At 46.1% G+C, this 19,197-nt stretch overlaps 1 protein-coding gene across 3 annotated transcripts in view; it reads left to right on the forward strand.

The window, feature by feature from the left end:
* Positions 1–19,197, forward strand: part of MMP17 (matrix metallopeptidase 17) — a 241,210-nt gene that overhangs the window by 178,843 nt on the left and 43,170 nt on the right. For 2 of the 3 annotated variants that reach the window (XM_063964657.1, XM_063964659.1), the window contains exons 5-6: positions 4,155–4,331; positions 14,372–14,513. In XM_063964657.1, coding sequence (XP_063820727.1) covers positions 4,155–4,331; positions 14,372–14,513 — 319 coding nt within the window. The remainder of the gene's footprint in view (positions 1–4,154; positions 4,332–14,371; positions 14,514–19,197) is intronic. The other variant, XM_063964658.1, reaches the window with a different exon arrangement.

Below are 19,197 nucleotides of genomic sequence, written 5' to 3' on the forward strand. Positions count from 1 at the left end.
TGACGCGCCAGCGCATATCGGTGCATACGTAGTTCTGACCTGATCACAGCGCTGCAAAATATGCTAGCGAGCGATCAGGTCTGAATTACCCCCCATATATGGTTGTAGAATTGCACATTTCAAATACATGAACAAAGCACTTATGAGAAATGTTTAAGGTATTTTGGTTTTAAAATGCATTGACATTTGGAAACAGTTCATGGGACATTATAACAGGGGAAGTCGTATGCTAATTAACCTCCTAGTGTGATAACAGAATCTTTTCATGCACTCCAGGCGACGTCTTGGATCTTGGCAGTATCCTGTTGAAAGGTGTTAATGAAAGAATTCTGTGTGTCTCTATGCAATGGTGTCCATTAGATCTGGATAAAAACAGTTTGCTTATTTTCAAAACTTTCCTGTACATTTGTTACAGATACATGAATGGCAGGTGGAAAACAATGTATTCATTTTTAAGTGGTTTTCCTGTTCATTTAGGAAGTCAAATGCAAACATTACTGCTGGATAAACTATATAGATACTTTGAATCTGTGTGATAAATGTATCAAAAGAGGAATACAATTCACCAGTTCCTGCGTAATGTGAGCTGTATTTTGTCTGCTAACTATATATAAGGGGCTATTAACCCTGAGATGAGAGAGAGAGATCTCTTCCGACTGAGAAGAGAATTCAGCTGTAAACATCTACATACTGTACCTTCTGAGCAATGCTTGTAAAGAGGAAGGGTCTTCTTTAAGACTTTTTCAGCAAAAAACATCTTGCCTTCAAGGCAACTGCCTTTCATCTTGCAACCAAAAGGAATGTGACACTCAAAGTCCCGTTCTCCACCTGTTCAGGGTTGAACCCAGCGTCTTCAAGCTCCGCCCTCTGTAAGCTAACCTACAGGACCTGGTCCAGGTCAGTGACCAGCGGGGGTCAATCGACGCCAGTCAAGAGGTGTGTCAGCAGCGGGTCCACACATACATAACAGTATGCTTCAGGTGCTGGTGGGAGTAGCCTGGTTGTGGCAGCAAAATACCTGCCCACTGCGCGGTGGGAGGAGTCACTACAGGAGGTTACTGTTGGTAAAAGGGAATACCCTGTTGGCCAGGTCCCATGAGCCCCAAAGCCAATCTGTAGTCACTTGGCTCACACAACAATGGCACATCCAGTCACAGAGCTATGTATGTTTTGCTTTTGTATCTTTCTTTAATTCTACTGCTAGTAGCTAAGACCTTAATTCCCTGCTCATTTTCCCAGCTAAATATTTTATTCAGTAGTAGAATCAATTAATTCTAGTCATAGGCGTGCGCAGCTAATTTTATTATGGGGTGCACCATCTTTTGGGCGTGTCTTGCACTATTTTACATTCTCTCATTAAAATCACATGGCATAATCTAATTTCTCCCTAGTTCCTATTAATACAAGTAAATATAATACACCCCAGAGAAATGAAATAAAACATAATGGTGCGACCACCGGCTGGTACTGACTGTCCGCCACAACATACTGTAATCCTGAGTCCTAGCTGCTGCACCCTATCGCTGCTTACACTTCCCTAACCTATCCTTGACCTAGTGACGGAACTAGAGAGTGGTGGGTCTAGGTGCATATACATCGCCCCACACTGCTTGCACTCCCAGCACCTACACCCTTATTTAGAGTGGGCCACTCTGAAAAGTATGGGAAATTTAGGGGGCCGAACATTTGACTTTTAATATAACACAAGTTTAAATTTTACTCATACAGTGTGCCATCCGAGCCACATTTGACTCTTTCTACGCCATCAAGCTCTCTATATATGCAGGACACCAGCATTTGTCAAACATGTCCCTATGCTCACCAGCTATTGACAGTAGTGCCCCTTCTTCACATAGTATGGGCCGAAATTCACATTACCCCACATAGTATGAGCCAAATTCACATTACACAACACAGTATGAGCCTCCCCCTTGTGTGTCTCAACCACACTATAATCTCCTCCCTGCATTGCCTCTCAGCCATACCATTTCCCCGCTGCATTTTTCAGCCACACTATCACACCCCCCCCCCCCCGTGTTGTCTCTTAGTCACATCATCATCTCTGTCACTACTGTGTCATCTCTCAGCAACATAATCATCTCACAACAGTGTCTCTCTGCCAAACCATCATGTTCCACCTGCGTCTCTCACTGCCCCCTCCATTCATTCTGTATCGAACAGCCTCCCCCACTTCATTCTGTCTCTCCCCCCTTCATTCTATGTCTCTCTGTGTCCCCCCCCCCCCTTTATTCTGTTTCTCAGTCACTTCCTCCCCCCTTCATTCTACACAGTATGTCTCTCTGCCCGTCCGTCTTTTTCTATGTGTGTCTCTCTGTGTGTGTGTGTGTCCCCTCCCCCTTCTATGTGTCTGTGTCCTGCCAGCTGCCTCACCTTCTGGGAGCCAAGATGAGCCGGAGGACGGTGAGGCCAGGCAGCAGCATTAGTGTCGCTGTCGCACTCCCAGCAGCAGCCCCAACAAGGCAGGAGCTGCACTGCTGTAGTGAAGTCATGCCGCCGAACACCATGGGCCTTCATCGGCGCAATGGTGGGCGGGCGGCGCGGGTGCAACACCAGGGTGGCAGGGGGTGCGAGTACGACACCCTTGCCAGAAGGACACTTGGACCGGCCCAATCCACCCCTGCGCACCGCCGCACTAACTTTGTTAAACTGAAAATAAAGTACAGCTCCAGCTTCCGGCAGCAAAGGCTGCTGGGACCTGTAGTTTATTTTCAGCTTGATCACTGTAGTGCCGGCTCCTACTCAAGTCAGGCATGTCGCAGGTTCCCCTCTGACTCGGGATCTATGCCTCCGCTTTGACAGCATAGGTAAATCCAGTAATGGTGAGGTGGGTGCCGGACATTAGGGGGTGCCTGTGCGCACCAAGCACCCCCCATGCGCACGCCTATGATTCTAGTATTTTCTTCCCTTCCTTTTAACTTGTATAGCTGTTTCAAAGATTATGTCTATCATGACAAGTAACATACCGCACAGCAGTGGAATATTTCAGTTATGAACAATTTAATGTAGAATGAATATGTGTTCGTCACATCACCGATCCCCAGCCTGCACTCAGATACGCCAACCTGACGCAGGTGGGAGGTGGGTTTCACTCGAGCTGCCACCGCAAAGAGTATTGAATAACACTCTTGCGTTTGGCAAACACTTAAATCACCCTTACAACATCCACAGTCTGAATTCAAGAAAATAAAAGAAATGAAGTCAGAACCCTAAGTTAGGAGATCTTGGGGAGAGAGACCCCATGAAGCAGAAGCTGGGCCCACTCTTAGCACAAAGCTACTCTCTTCAAGAGTGACCCTCAGTAGTGTGTGCTTCTGAGCCATATAGTTCCACAACCCCTCATTCTGCAGTAGCCCTCACCCTCCAGGCTGAAAAAAGACTTTGTTCTCACAAAAGTCTGTGTAGATATAAATGAGGCTGCCTCTGGAACCACTAAACTCATATCTCTCCCTTGTTTAAGGGACTTGGTTGAATAGTCGTACTTTTTGGTAGGATATGGGATCCCTGGCTAGGGTTTATGAAAGGAAGCTGACAATTTGCTGGCCTGTTTGTCTGTGTCCAGGGCCATTGCAGGTGCTCCTCTACTGTGAAAACCACACACTATCCCAGGAAGTGTAATCTTCAAAAGATTCTAGTTCACACCTTGTCAAGACTTACACAATGCAGACACAGGGGTCTATGTACTAAGCCTTAGAGCGCGCTAAAGTGGACGGAGATAATGTACCAACCAACCAGCTGCTAAATACCATTTTTCAAACACAGCATATCACATGACTGTTAGGAGCTGATTGGCTGGTACTCTATCTCCGTCCACTTTACCTTCCCCAAGTAAAAATACCCCACTGTTTTGAAACAAACAAAACAGACATTCAGAAATATACATTTTGGGAGAACGATAATAATTCACATCCTAGACGTGGCCAGGTTATTACTCATAGTACCGTAAACAGCACAGTTTACCCAGGGCACACACAATGCATACAGTCATGACCCGTAGCTTTGAAGTATCACCGTAACCTATGGCAATGCCACAGTGTCTTTGACTCTATTGGAAACAAAATCTAAAACAAGCAATATTATATTATTAATATATTCATTTCAGCCTCCAAATCATCCTCTTGCAATTCTCATTTCAGATATACATGGTATGGATCTGTTTGCCGTCGCTGTACATGAGTTTGGCCATGCGATTGGACTGACTCACATATCTGATATGGAATCAATAATGAGACCTTATTACCAAGGACCAGTGGGTGACCCTCTGAAGTACAACCTCCCTTATGATGACAAAGTTAGAATATGGCAGCTCTATGGTGAGTTTTGGTATTTGCTTGCAGTGGTGGGAGGAAGTAATATCATTAAATAGTACAGGTTCAGTCTCCCTTATCCAAAGTGCTTGGGACCAGAGGTATTTTGGATGTTGGATTTTTCCGTATTTTGGAATAATTGCATACCATAATGAGATATCATGGTGATGGGACCCAAGTCTAAGCACAGAATGCATTTATGTTTCATATACACCTTATACACACAGCCTGAAGGTCATTTAATACAATATTTTAAATAACGTTGTGTATTAAACAAAGTGTGTGTACATTGAGCCATCAGAAAACAAAGGTTTCACTATCTCACTCTCACTCAGAAAATTCCGTATTTCGGAATATTTGAATATGGGAGACTCAACCTATAATAATGTAAACTTCAGCACTTCTTGCCATAATCATTTATTTCTAGACAGAGGAGTAAGTAAACTATGGGCCTGATTCAGAGATGGACGCTATTCTCATCGTGGCTGTGTCTTCTAAAATATTCTAATGCTGCAGGAGGCATCTGAGGACAAAAGGCACCTCTGACAGTATACAGAAATAAATATGATTAGCGCTAAAGAGCTGGATATCTTCAAAAAAGATTTGGGTTTATTTACACACAATCCACATAATTGAATGTTGCAACATATTAAAAGCACATATCAAGAAAAAACGGGCATGTCAAAGCACTGCATATAGATATGTTAATGTATTAAAAGAATGTATGAGCAGGGACTTATAGATCCAATTCATCAAATGAGTATAGCCACAGCCCTGGAAAGTGCAGGTTTGCGAAAGGTAGTATTTACCAACTTGTATTGGAAATTGAGACCTCTTGTAGCTTGATTATGGGCTCCAAATAGTCCTAGTGAAAGCTCCAGTCACTCAGCAAATTTCCAATTCGCAAGATCGATTCCTTAAGCGGACTTCTAGGCTTGTCTCCAGATGAGTGCAAGTTTTGTAGTGCCCCACCAACGTGTTTCGCTGTGTGTCACAGCTTTGTGAAAGAAATTTGCTTCTGTGCCCTAATGCCCTTTTTATAGCAGTGCTGATTGCCCATAGTTTACAGGTAACGATTATTTTAATAATTCCAATAACATTCAAAATCAGATAATATCCAGCTCAATAGTTCAATGATAGACATAATATCTACAATTTCTCTATCGTCCTAGTGGATGCTGGGGTTCCTGAAAGGACCATGGGGAATAGCGGCTCCGCAGGAGACAGGGCACAAAAAGTAAAGCTTTTCCAGATCAGGTGGTGTGCACTGGCTCCTCCCCCTATGACCCTCCTCCAGACTCCAGTTAGATTTTTGTGCCCGGCCGAGAAGGGTGCAATCTAGGTGGCTCTCCTAAAGAGCTGCTTAGAAAAAGTTTAGCTTAGGTTTTTTATTTTACAGTGAGTCCTGCTGGCAACAGGATCACTGCAACGAGGGACTGAGGGGAGAAGAAGTGAACTCACCTGCGTGCAGGATGGATTGGCTTCTTGGCTACTGGACATCAGCTCCAGAGGGACGATCACAGGTACAGCCTGGATGGTCACCGGAGCCGCGCCGCCGGCCCCCTTGCAGATGCTGAAGTCAGAAGAGGTCCAGAATCGGCGGCTGAAGACTCCTGCAGTCTTCTAAAGGTAGCGCACAGCACTGCAGCTGTGCGCCATTTTCCTCTCAGCACACTTCACACGCAGTCACTGAGGGTGCAGGGCGCTGGGGGGGGGCGCCCTGGGAGGCAAATGTAACCTATATAAAGGCTAAAAATACCTCACATATAGCCCCCAGAGGCTATATGGAGATATTTAACCCCTGCCTGGATTCACTAAATAGCGGGAGACGAGCCCGCCGGAAAAGGGGCGGGGCCTATCTCCTCAGCACACGGCGCCATTTCCTCTCACAGCTCCGCTGGTCAGGACGGCTCCCAGGTCTCTCCCCTGCACTGCACTACAGAAACAGGGTAAAACAGAGAGGGGGGGCAAATTTATGGCGATATTTTGATATATATAAAGCAGCTATAAGGGAGCACTTATTATAAGGCTATCCCTGTTATATATAGCGCTTTTGGTGTGTGCTGGCAAACTCTCCCTCTGTCTCCCCAAAGGGCTAGTGGGTCCTGTCTTCGTTAGGAGCATTCCCTGTGTGTCTGCTGTGTGTCGGTACGTGTGTGTCGACATGTATGAGGACGATATTGGTGTGGAGGCGGAGCAATTGCCAAATATGAGGATGTCACCCCCTAGGGAGTCGACACCAGAATGGATGCCTTTATTTATGGAACTACGGGATAGCGTCAACACGCTAAAGCAGTCGTTTGACGACATGAGACGGCCGGACAATCAATTAGTGCCTGTCCAGGCGACTCAAACACCGTCAGGGGCTGTGAAACGCCCTTTGCCTCAGTCGGTCGACACAGACCCAGACACAGGCACTGACTCCAGTGGTGACGGTGACGAATCAACCGTATTTTCCAGTAGGGCCACACGTTATATGATTTTGGCAATGAAGGAGGCGTTACATTTAGCTGATACTACAGGTACCACTAAACAGGGTATTATGTGGGGTGTGAAAAAACTACCTATAGTTTTTCCTGAATCAGAAGAATTAAATGACGTGTGTAATGAAGCGTGGGTTGCCCCTGATAAAAAGCTGATAATTTCAAAGAAATTATTGGCATTATACCCTTTCCCGCCAGAGGTTAGGGAGCGCTGGGAAACACCTCCTAGGGTGGACAAGGCGCTAACACGCTTATCTAAACAAGTGGCGTTACCCTCTCCTGAGACGGCCGCACTTAAAGATCCATCAGATAGGAGGATGGAAAATATCCAAAAAAGTATATACACACATGCAGGTGTTATACTACGACCAGCTATAGCGACTGCCTGGATGTGCAGTGCTGGGGTAGTTTGGTCAGAGTCCCTGATTGAAAATATTGATACCCTGGACAGGGACAATATTTTACTGTCGTTAGAACAAATAAAGGATGCATTTCTTTATATGCGTGATGCACAGAGGGATATCTGCACACTGGCATCACGGGTAAGTGCTATGTCCATTTCGGCCAGAAGAGCTTTATGGACGCGACAGTGGACAGGCGATGCGGATTCAAAACGACATATGGAAGTTTTGCCGTATAAAGGGGAGGAGTTATTTGGAGTCGGTCTATCAGATTTGGTGGCCACGGCTACAGCCGGGAAATCCACCTTTCTACCTCAAGTCACTCCCCAACAGAAAAAGGCACCGACTTTTCAACCGCAGCCCTTTCGTTCCTTTAAAAATAAGAGAGCAAAGGGCTATTCATATCTGCCACGAGGCAGAGGTCGAGGGAAGAGACAGCAACAGGCAGCTCCTTCCCAGGAACAGAAGCCTTCCCCGGCTTCTACAAAAGCCTCAGCATGACGCTGGGGCTTCTCAAGCGGACTCGGGGACGGTGGGTGGTCGTCTCAAAAATTACAGCGCGCAGTGGGCTCACTCGCAGGTAGATCCCTGGATCCTGCAGATAATATCTCAGGGGTACAGGTTGGAATTAGAGACAGATCCACCTCGCCGTTTCCTGAAGTCTGCTTTACCAACGTCCCCCTCCGAAAGGGAGACGGTTTTGGAAGCCATTCACAAGCTGTACTCTCAGCAGGTGATAGTCAAGGTACCTCTTCTACAACAAGGGAAGGGGTATTATTCCACTCTTTTTGTGGTACCGAAGCCGGATGGCTCGGTAAGGCCTATTCTAAATCTGAAGTCCTTGAACCTGTACATAAAGAAGTTCAAGTTCAAGATGGAGTCACTCAGAGCAGTGATAGCGAACCTGGAAGAGGGGGACTTTATGGTATCCTTGGACATCAAGGATGCGTATCTCCACGTTCCAATTTACCCCTCACACCAGGGGTACCTCAGGTTCGTTGTACAAAACTGTCACTATCAGTTTCAGACGCTGCCGTTCGGATTGTCCACGGCACCTCGGGTCTTTACAAAGGTAATGGCCGAGATGATGATTCTTCTTCGAAGAAAAGGCATATTAATTATCCCATACTTGGACGATCTCCTAATAAGGGCAAGGTCCAGAGAACAGCTAGAGATGGGATTAGCACTGTCGCAAGAAGTGCTAAAACAGCACGGGTGGATTCTGAATATTCCAAAATCCCAGTTAATGCCGACAACTCGTCTGCTGTTCCTAGGGATGATTCTGGACACGGTTCAGAAAAAGGTTTTTCTCCCGGAGGAAAAAGCCAAGGAGTTATCCGAGCTTGTCAGGAACCTCCTAAAACCAGGAAAGGTGTCTGTACATCAATGCACAAGAGTCCTGGGAAAAATGGTGGCTTCTTACGAAGCAATTCCATTCGGCAGATTCCACGCAAGAATTTTCCAAAGGGATCTGTTGGACAAATGGTCAGGGTCGCATCTTCAGATGCACCTGCGGATAACCCTGTCTCCAAGGACAAGGGTGTCTCTTCTGTGGTGGTTGCAGAGTGCTCATCTATTGGAGGGCCGCAGATTCGGCATACAGGATTGGATCCTGGTGACCACGGACGCCAGCCTGAGAGGCTGGGGAGCAGTCACACAAGGAAGAAACTTCCAGGGAGTATGGACGAGCCTGGAAACGTCTCTTCACATAAACATTCTGGAACTAAGAGCAATATACAATGCTCTAAGCCAGGCAGAACCTCTGCTTCAGGGAAAACCGGTGTTGATCCAGTCGGACAACATCACGGCAGTCGCCCATGTGAACAGACAGGGCGGCACAAGAAGCAGGAGTGCAATGGCAGAAGCTGCAAGGATTCTTCGCTGGGCAGAGAATCATGTGATAGCACTGTCAGCAGTGTTCATCCCGGGAGTGGACAACTGGGAAGCAGACTTCCTCAGCAGACACGATCTTCACCCGGGAGAGTGGGGACTTCATCCAGAAGTCTTCCACTTGCTGGTAACCCGTTGGGAAAGACCAATGGTGGACATGATGGCGTCTCGCCTCAACAAAAAACTGGACAGGTATTGCGCCAGGTCAAGAGATCCGCAGGCAATAGCTGTGGACGCGCTGGTAACGCCTTGGGTGTACCAGTCGGTGTATGTGTTTCCTCCTCTGCCTCTCATACCAAAAGTATTGAGAATTATACGGCAAAGAGGCGTAAGGACGATACTAGTGGTTCCGGATTGGCCAAGAAGGACTTGGTACCCGGAACTTCAAGAGATGATCACGGAAGATCCGTGGCCTCTACCTCTAAGGAGGGACTTGCTTCAGCAGGGTCCCTGTCTGTTTCAAGACTTACCGCGGCTGCGTTTGACGGCATGGCGGTTGAATGCCGGATCCTAAAGGAAAAAGGCATGCCGGAAGAAGTCATTCCTACTTTGATTAAAGCAAGGAAGGAAGTAACCGTGCAACATTATCACCGAATTTGGCGAAAATATGTTGCGTGGTGCGAAGATCGGAGTGCTCCGACGGAGGAATTTCAACTGGGTCGATTCCTACATTTCCTGCAATCAGGATTGTCTATGGGTCTCAAATTGGGATCTATTAAGGTTCAAATTTCGGCCCTGTCGATTTTCTTTCAAAAAGAATTGGCTTCAGTCCCTGAAGTCCAGACCTTTGTTAAGGGAGTGCTACATATACAGCCTCCTGTGGTGCCTCCAGTGGCACCGTGGGATCTCAATGTGGTTTTGGACTTTCTAAAATCTCATTGGTTTGAACCACTAAAGAAGGTGGATTTGAAATATCTCACATGGAAAGTGACCATGCTTCTAGCCCTGGCTTCGGCCAGGAGAGTGTCAGAACTGGCAGCTTTATCTTACAAAAGCCCATATCTGATTTTCCATTCGGACAGGGCAGAACTGCGGACTCGTCCGCATTTTCTCCCTAAGGTGGTGTCAGCATTTCATCTGAACCAGCCTATTGTAGTGCCTGCGGCTACAAGTGACTTGGAGGACTCCAAGTTACTGGACGTTGTCAGAGCATTAAAAATATATATTGCAAGGACAGCTGGAGTCAGAAAATCTGACTCGTTGTTTATATTGTATGCACCCAACAAGATGGGTGCTCCTGCGTCTAAGCAGACGATTGCTCGTTGGATCTGTAGCACAATCCAACTTGCACATTCTGTGGCAGGCCTGCCACAGCCTAAATCTGTAAAGGCCCACTCCACAAGGAAGGTGGGCTCATCTTGGGCGGCTGCCCGAGGGGTCTCGGCATTACAACTTTGCCGAGCAGCTACGTGGTCAGGGGAGAACACGTTTGTAAAATTTTACAAATTTGATACTCTGGCTAAGGAGGACCTGGAGTTCTCTCATTCGGTGCTGCAGAGTCATCCGCACTCTCCCGCCCGTTTGGGAGCTTTGGTATAATCCCCATGGTCCTTTCAGGAACCCCAGCATCCACTAGGACGATAGAGAAAATAAGATTTTACTTACCGATAAATCTATTTCTCGGAGTCCGTAGTGGATGCTGGGCGCCCATCCCAAGTGCGGATTATCTGCAATAATTGTACATAGTTATTGTTAACTAATTCGGGTTATTGTTGAAGGAAGCCATCTTTCAGAGGCTCCGCTGTTATCATACTGTTAACTGGGTTTAGATCACAAGTTGTACGGTGTGATTGGTGTGGCTGGTATGAGTCTTACCCGGGATTCAAAATCCTCCCTTATTGTGTACGCTCGTCCGGGCACAGTACCTAACTGGAGTCTGGAGGAGGGTCATAGGGGGAGGAGCCAGTGCACACCACCTGATCTGGAAAAGCTTTACTTTTTGTGCCCTGTCTCCTGCGGAGCCGCTATTCCCCATGGTCCTTTCAGGAACCCCAGCATCCACTACGGACTCCGAGAAATAGATTTATCGGTAAGTAAAATCTTATTTTAGAATCTAACATGAGTTTTACACAATATAACTGTTTGAAATTGAGATATACCGTACATCCAAAATCCGGTTCCGGATAACATGACCGCCGAACATCCACATGGAACACACACCATGTGCGATAGGTTGAATGGTGCGGTCATGTGACCGGACTCTATCCGTCACGTGATCGCACACTGTGAACGTAATAGATGATGTTTAGATGTCGCAGTCCCGTCACGTGATCATGTCCTCAACGGAAGATACATTATGCTTCCCAAGCCTTTTAATATGTTGCAACATTCAATGATGTGGATTGTTTGTAAATAAACCAAAATCTTTTTTAAAGATATCTAGATCTTTAGCGCTATTATATTTCTGTATTTCGCTTGGGGACTAACTATCCCTTTTTCAATTAGCTTCTTATAGTAAGGTAAGCTCATAATTAGCGCCAGACAAATTACTTTGTACTTTAACCCTTTTGCAACCTCTGACAGTTAGCAGATTCGAGTGCTGCGTCTGAAGACGCAGCATCACATCACCATCGCAACTTTGGCCATTTTAGTTTTTCTATGTCATTCAGTACATCAGACTAAACACAGACATAGACCTGTTTTAACTTTACAGAAGTATCACAAACTCCTGTACAGTGATGGACTACAGTACCTATCACTGAAGTTTAGCTCCAGCTAGAGAAGCCTATATGCACTGCACTAATAAGCAACTGCTAAAGACGTGTTATCATGCATGAAATTCGTTTTTACCTCACAAACTATGAGCTGACATAGGGGGTCATTCCGACCCGATCGCTCACTGCAGTTTGTTGCAGTGCAGCGATAGGGTCTGAACTGCGCATGCGCCGGCGCATGGCAGTCGTCATTGCCTAGCGATCACCTCTGAGACATAGGCGGTCGCTGGGTGGGAGGGGGCTGGACGGCGGCGTTAAGCCACCGTTTAGAGGGAGCGGTCCGGCCAATGCTGGTGTGGCCGGACTGTTGGGGGGGGGGGGGCTGCGGCGGCTGCGTGACGTCTCACGCAACCCGCTGCGGCCAGCGTCAGCGATGTACAACTACTGGCCAGCCGCAGGAGCTGTGCTGGCTGGGAGTTACTCCAGAAATACAAAAGCATCGCCGCTGTGCGATGCTTTTGTATTTGTGCGGGGAAAGACGGCACTGACATGCGGGGCGGACTAGCCCTGTGCTGGGCGTCCCCCCGAATGTCAGGGAAGATGATCGTAGCTGTGCTAGATTTTGAACAGCTACGATCAACTCGGAATGACCCCCATAGTGCAAAAATACGTGTTCCATGTAAGCTATGAACTTTGGAAATTATATGTTTGAAACTGTTAGCTAGTGAGAAAGCTATATTAAAGAGCTGAATTAGAAATCTGCTGCTTTGTGTAACCTAACATAATAGACGTTTCTTATCAAGTTCAGTCTTGTATCCAAAATTCTTCATACTCCCTGACATTGTTCCCCTCATTACATTCTGTAATAATACTCATCACAGAGACTTTAAGAAAATACTTTACTGCATTCACTAGCGTAAATCGGATAATGTTACGACACATAGCCTGACCTCTAGTATTAAGCATTGTGCCTTGTGTAATCTGCTGTTGTAGAGAGACCCCACCTACACGTTATATATGGGTAGGAGTTCTGGATCATTAGCTATGATGGAGGGTCCAAATGTGGAAAAACCCTTCAAGGTAATTCCTTTCCTCAAAGAAATCTATCACAAGGGCTAGAGTCCCACCTGTTTTCCATTGCTCATTGTTCTGAATTCCATAACTACGGCAATCACTGATTATGCTAACCCCACTGATGCAAGGTTTAAACTGAAAATATTCAGTGTTACAGATGGAACTGGGCTCAATTCTCCCACACCATTTGTGAAAGAAATGTAACTCCACTAAGGAAGCTGTAAGATAGTGGTTCTCAAAGTCGGTCCTCAGGATCCCACACGGTTCACGTTTTCCAGGTCACCTAGCAGCTGCACTGTGCATCACCAACTGCCACATTTTAAAAATCTACAGGTGACCTGCAAAACATGAACCGTGTGGGGTCCTGAGGACCGAGTTTGAGAACCTGTGCTGTAAGATGATTAATGATGACTTCTCATAGTGCTATATGGAATGTACATGCCTCATTGTGCTATAAAAGATGCACTGAGTGAAGGGCAATGACGCATGTCTGAGGGCCCAATATTGAATCCCTGATTATAAATATATAACATATATTACTGTATATAAATATAATATATGACATATAAATATATGACATCTAGCTGATGATTGATACCCCTTTTACACCAAGCTTTTGACCCGGAGTTATTGCTGGGTCTACCCAGGTCACAGCTTGGTGTAAAATGGTCCTTGAAAAATAACCCAGGTCGGGTCAACAGGGAATCCAACCCTGGTAGCTACCAGGGCTGGATCCAGGTAATGATGCAGTGTAAACAGCTCCACCCGGGTTATTATACCCAGATAAGGGTTAAAAGCTGCTGATTGTCTGTGTATGCAAAGGTCCTCCTTAAGGGGGGTCTGTGAGTGACATGCAGGGCAGACCCTGGTTCAGTGTAAATGGGGCTGACCCGGGAATAACCCGGGCCCACTGTGCAGTGTAAATAGGGTCTGACCCTGGTCTGACCTAGGTTGGAACTGTGTCCAGAAACTTGGGTCAAACCTGTGTTTTTGGTGTAAGTGGTATTACAAACCTAAAAGCAGAGATTCACGGAGGTAAAACTTATACATAGAGCTTCCACCTGATGGTTTAGTTGTGAGAGATGATTCTTTTTCCACATTGTAATTGTACCATAAAAAGTAGAGACTGGCACATAGCGGCCGCCGGCATCGCAAGTTTTCCCTTGGTGCGAGGGAAAACGTACGATGTCAGCACTACGTGTGCAGCCAGGCATCATGGCACTTCTGATTTGAATTCACCCCAAGAGTTTTATTTCAAAAGAATCAGTATTACAATAATGTATTTTTAAATACGTATTTGGTGCAACAGATATGAAAATATATACATTATTAATCATATACAGTTATATGTTGTCTCATCTAGTTCCAGAATATGTCCACATTCAAATTTAATAAAATGCAGATAGGGTCAGCAGCAGACCAAAGTACACAGTTCTAGGAAATCCAATTATTGTGTGGAATTATCAGTTTTTCATGTTATGTCTGGGTGCACTGTTTGTGAAATGAGTTTTTGAGAAAAATGCTGTGTTTATTTTCTGTTCCAGTGTCCCACATGGCCTCTAATACTTCACCCTCTCTCACCCCAGGAGTCCGCGAGTCTGTGTCCCCGACAGCAAAGCCTGAAGTGTCCGAAGCTGAAGATCATCCATTTCTGCCAGATCTGCCAGAGAACCGCTCTACCATCCAGTAAGACGTCACTAGTTACAGACAGATGGTCATGTATCTCCGCTGTTCTTACAGAATGTATTCATATCCCATATTTTATACATGTCAGGAGTCTAGTTCTCAGCCTTAAAGGAAAATATACATTATTTATAAGTAGGGTTTATATTCACTTTATTCTAACCTAAGGCACGAGACTTTCTGTATGGGAAAATGGATTTCATATGCTGTATACATTTATTAGCATTCTAATGGAAAAATATGCATGAACAGTATTAAAGTTATTTTGATCTACAAGTATGTTATACATTAAGTATATATGAGAAGATACTAGCTGATTGTAGCCGGAACTCTCAGACCACAATCATAAACTGGATACTTACTATACAATATATTGCTGTTGCGATTCGCGTCGTATTGCAACGATCATTGTTTTGTGTGTACTCCCAAATCCCCCTAGTTCATTGTTTGATGAATAGGGTGGTAGCATCATCTCATGTGCCGCACATCAGATGGGACAATATCACAGATGACACAGTGTTGTTACATTAAGCATGTAACGATGTACTGTTTTGCTCTGGCGTATACCGGATCATGTAGTGTGTACAGCGATGTGATATACAGTATAGTTGCATCACAACGCTGGGTCACTTAGGTGTGTATCCAGTTTTAGACTCAATAGTCACGACAATAGAAGTCAGGAGGCTTGATACAATGTTCCTGCACTGTCAAACCTTAGGCTTATCACATATGCGATATATTGTTCAGACAGTTGACAAATGATATATCGCTTGTACATTGTTTCATGTGTACAGCCGATATGTGTGTGAACGATGTTGCTTACAGACATATCAGGTTTGCCATGCAGCACGGCAAATGACAATATATTCTGAAGATTTATCGGCACATCTGCCTGGCATACGGATGCAGAGGGACTTATCCATGTCTGGTCACTGGGATCGCTGGCAATGACGTCACAATTGGTAGTTGTAATGTATTGCCAGACATGATGAGCTGTCAATTGGTAAGTGTATATAACTTACCAGATCAGTTGATCAATCAGCGAGCCGGTCAGTCGGCCCATCAGGTGTGTACCCAGCATTAGTGCTGCAAAAAGTTTTTGTTGAAGAAGGCAATAAATGAATAACAATGTTTGCAAATCGTCATCAGTTCAGTGGGTGCACGAGACTTGCTGAAGCACTTTGTGCACATCGGCCTAGGCAGTGTCACCACCATGACCGAAAGGAAGCCACAAGCTCTGTTATTGGTCTACACAGTCACATGCTCGTGTCGTCTTTAATCCTGGTCAGCACAGGGTGGGTGGGACTGGAGCCATTATGTACTCTCTATACAATCTGCGTCCTGTCTTGTTTGCTCACACCACTGGCAGGCTAGACACCAAAGGCTAGAGTAGTAGGAGACGGAGTTACTGCTCTGGGAAATAATATATAATCCACCACTGGCCGACTCCACTGATCATATTATAATCTGGGAGATATGAATTTAGATATTAACTGTAGGGTGCCTCCAGTAGAAGATTGCCATGGAAAATGTAACATGATACTGAGTAGAAACTTTGTACAAGAAGTCTCTCAGACATTACTCACTGACTTTGATTTAATCAGATCTACAGTATATATTACAAAACCTTAATATCCTGCTCATCCTCTGAATGCTCGCTGCAGAACACAATGATTCAGGATATCAATTTCTGATCTTTTAAGTGTAAGTGACCTTTGCACTGGTGGATTAAGTAAGGGCAGGGGCAGTGTAAGTATGTGGGTAGTATGTGGGTAGGGGAATAGAAATAAGGAGGAGGTCAGAGACTGCCAAATAGTGTAAGCATCTGAAATGAACTAGGTGACAACCGATATACTGTATATCTAGAGTGCATCGGTGGGGTGTACACCTGATATGATGCTCACAGACATATCAGGTCGGCCCTGCAGCACAGCCAGTGCCGATATATATTGCAGATTTATCGGTGTGTGCACAGCCGACCTGCCAACGTCTCATATGCCGGCGGTAGGAAACACAGACAATGACATCACAACTGGGCAGGCAAATTCAAATGCCCGCCCAGTTGTGATTTTAAACAAGACATATTGAGTGGGCGATGGTAAGTGTATATACTTACCAAATCGACCGCTCTGTCAGCAGATCCAGTCGTCATAGTGTGTACCTCAGCTGACAGATTGTGGGGTCATATGCACATATCTACATGAAAAGAAGTCAATATATTCCACTTGTTAAGATATATTGTCTTTTTATCAACTATTCTGTTTTATTGATTTTGCTGTCTATGGACCCCGTTCAGCATGGATCGCAAAATTGAAAAAATGCAATCCGGGCCGGCCGATCATGAAGCGACTGCGCATGCACAGCATTCGCATTGAGCGTGCACGCCCGCGATTTGTGATTATTCTTACGAACGCATTGTGCTTTAATGCAATCGCATTTTGATTGACAGGAAGCCAGCATTTAGGGGAGGAAAGATGGCGTTTTGTGGGTGTGTTTGTAAAAACGCAGGCGTGTCATGGCGTCTTTCGGGTTGGTCTCTGACGTCAGCGATGATCACTTCCAGCCTCTTGCGTATGCAGAATTGTGGATGACCTTGCGTGACGCAGATGGAAAAACTCTTTGATGTTCCGGTATTTGTGTATGGTTAAGGTTATGCGATCACATCATGCATTGAGATGCATTCGCAATTTCTGCAATAGGCGTATTTTCTTTATTTCTGGGCAGCAACTATTTGATCACAGCAACTGCTGAATAGAGTCCTGTGTGTTAGTTTTTAAAGTAATATGGGCCGGATTCTAAGTTGCACAAAATGTAAACACAATTCTGGATGCCCGATGCAAATTGAACGTGAACAGAATGCTGATGCAACTATACGCCTCTTATCTGCATCATACGCATCCATGCCATCGCAAAGCCTCCAGTTTTCCATCTTCGAGAGCAGCCAACATCACTTTCATTGGCAGTTACACATGCAGGCAGGGGCGGAACTACTGGCAGTGCAGCCAGTGCATTGCACTGGGGCCCCGCCGCATTCAAGGGGCCCACAGCCGCCGGCATTACAATGAATCACAATGACTCATTGTATCATGCCACCGCGGCCGCGAGCTACACTCCCGCCCGCCACCCGTGTCACACACAGACCAGGCACCAGCTACGCAGCCACCCGCCGCCTGTGTTAACACAGTCAGCGCCTGCGGCAGCCCGGCTGAAGGGGGAGGAGGGGTCCCGGACGGAGAGGGAGGAGGGGCCGTCCCTCCCTCATACAAACTTACTGGTCTCACTGGCTGCTGCTGTAAGGAGGGAATGCTCTCCTATCTCCTCCTCTCTCCAGCGCCTCCTCCTCCACACGTCCTCCTGCATTGTAATAAAATGCTGCCGACCACTGTCATAATGGGAGGGGGGGGGAGGAGCAGGAGCTGCTGGTCATTCCCTGTGTGCATGGTGAGTCAGCCATTTGCTTGCACTGCTGCCTGCAGCAACAGCCCCTGGTAGGAATTAGTTGTTTTAAATGTCTTTAATTGTGTTGCATATGTATAAACACAATTTTATATATATATATATATATATATATATACATATATTTATTTTTTTATTTTTTATATTGAGTTTGCATCTCTTGCCTTGTAAAAATGGGGACGCTGTCTGCCGTAATGTGTAAAAAATGGGACGCTGTCTGCCGTAATGTGTAAAAATGGGACGCTGTCTGCCGTAATGTGTAAAAATGGGGACGCTGTCTGCCGTAATGTGTAAAAATGGGGACGCTGTCTGCCATAATGTGTAAAAATGGGGACGCTGTCTGCCGTAATGTGTAAGAAAAGGGGACGCTGTCTGCCATAATGTGTAAGAAAAGGGGACGCTGTCTGCCGTAATGTGTAAAAAATGGGGACACTGTCTGCCGTAATGTGTAAAAGGTTGACACTGTCTGCCGTAATGTGTAAAAAGGGGAATCTGTCCGCCGTAAGGTGTAAAAGGGGCTCTACCTGGTGTAGTGGTGCTACCGTGCACCATTATATGAATTGGTATTATTTTGTGGCCACACCCCTTCCCCACGAAGCCACACCCCTGTTTTTTTGCGCGCGCCTATGGCGCGCACTGCCCCTGTTTTGCATGGAGTGTGTGGGGGGAGGGGGGGCTCCGATACCGTTTCTTGCACTGTTACTAGGTATCAATTTCCCTGGCCCTGAGCAGGTCCCCCTCACCAGATCCTCTCCAGGGGTGAGGGGGGGGACTTGGATGGGATGGGGGCCAAAGCATTTTGTCGCACATGGGCCCACCGCTCGCTAGTTCCGCCACTGCATGCAGGGGATGCAACTTAAGGAGTAATTCAGGCCTGATCACGTTTTTTGCAGCCCTGCGATTAGGTAGTTGCTGCCTACAGGGGGAGGGTATATTTTGTGTGCAGGTGTGCCTCCGCATTTGTTGCAGAGCTGCTCAGCCAAGGACTTACTCAGCCACTGCAGTGATCGTGGCCGGAGTTGACGTCAGAAACCCTCCCTCCAAAAGCCTGGTCACGCCTGCGTTTTCCCGGACACTCCTACAAAACGGTCAGTTGACACCCACAAACTGCCTCTTCCTGTCAATCTCCTTGCGATCGCCTGTGCGATCGCTTTTTTCGCACCATCCCATCACGATGCACCGATGCCCGGTGCAGTCGTCCAACGCGTATTGTGTTGCATACGCAATTACC

The sequence above is a fragment of the Pseudophryne corroboree genome, chromosome 1 (genome assembly GCF_028390025.1).
Source record: "Pseudophryne corroboree isolate aPseCor3 chromosome 1, aPseCor3.hap2, whole genome shotgun sequence".
NCBI lineage: Eukaryota > Metazoa > Chordata > Amphibia > Anura > Myobatrachidae > Pseudophryne > Pseudophryne corroboree.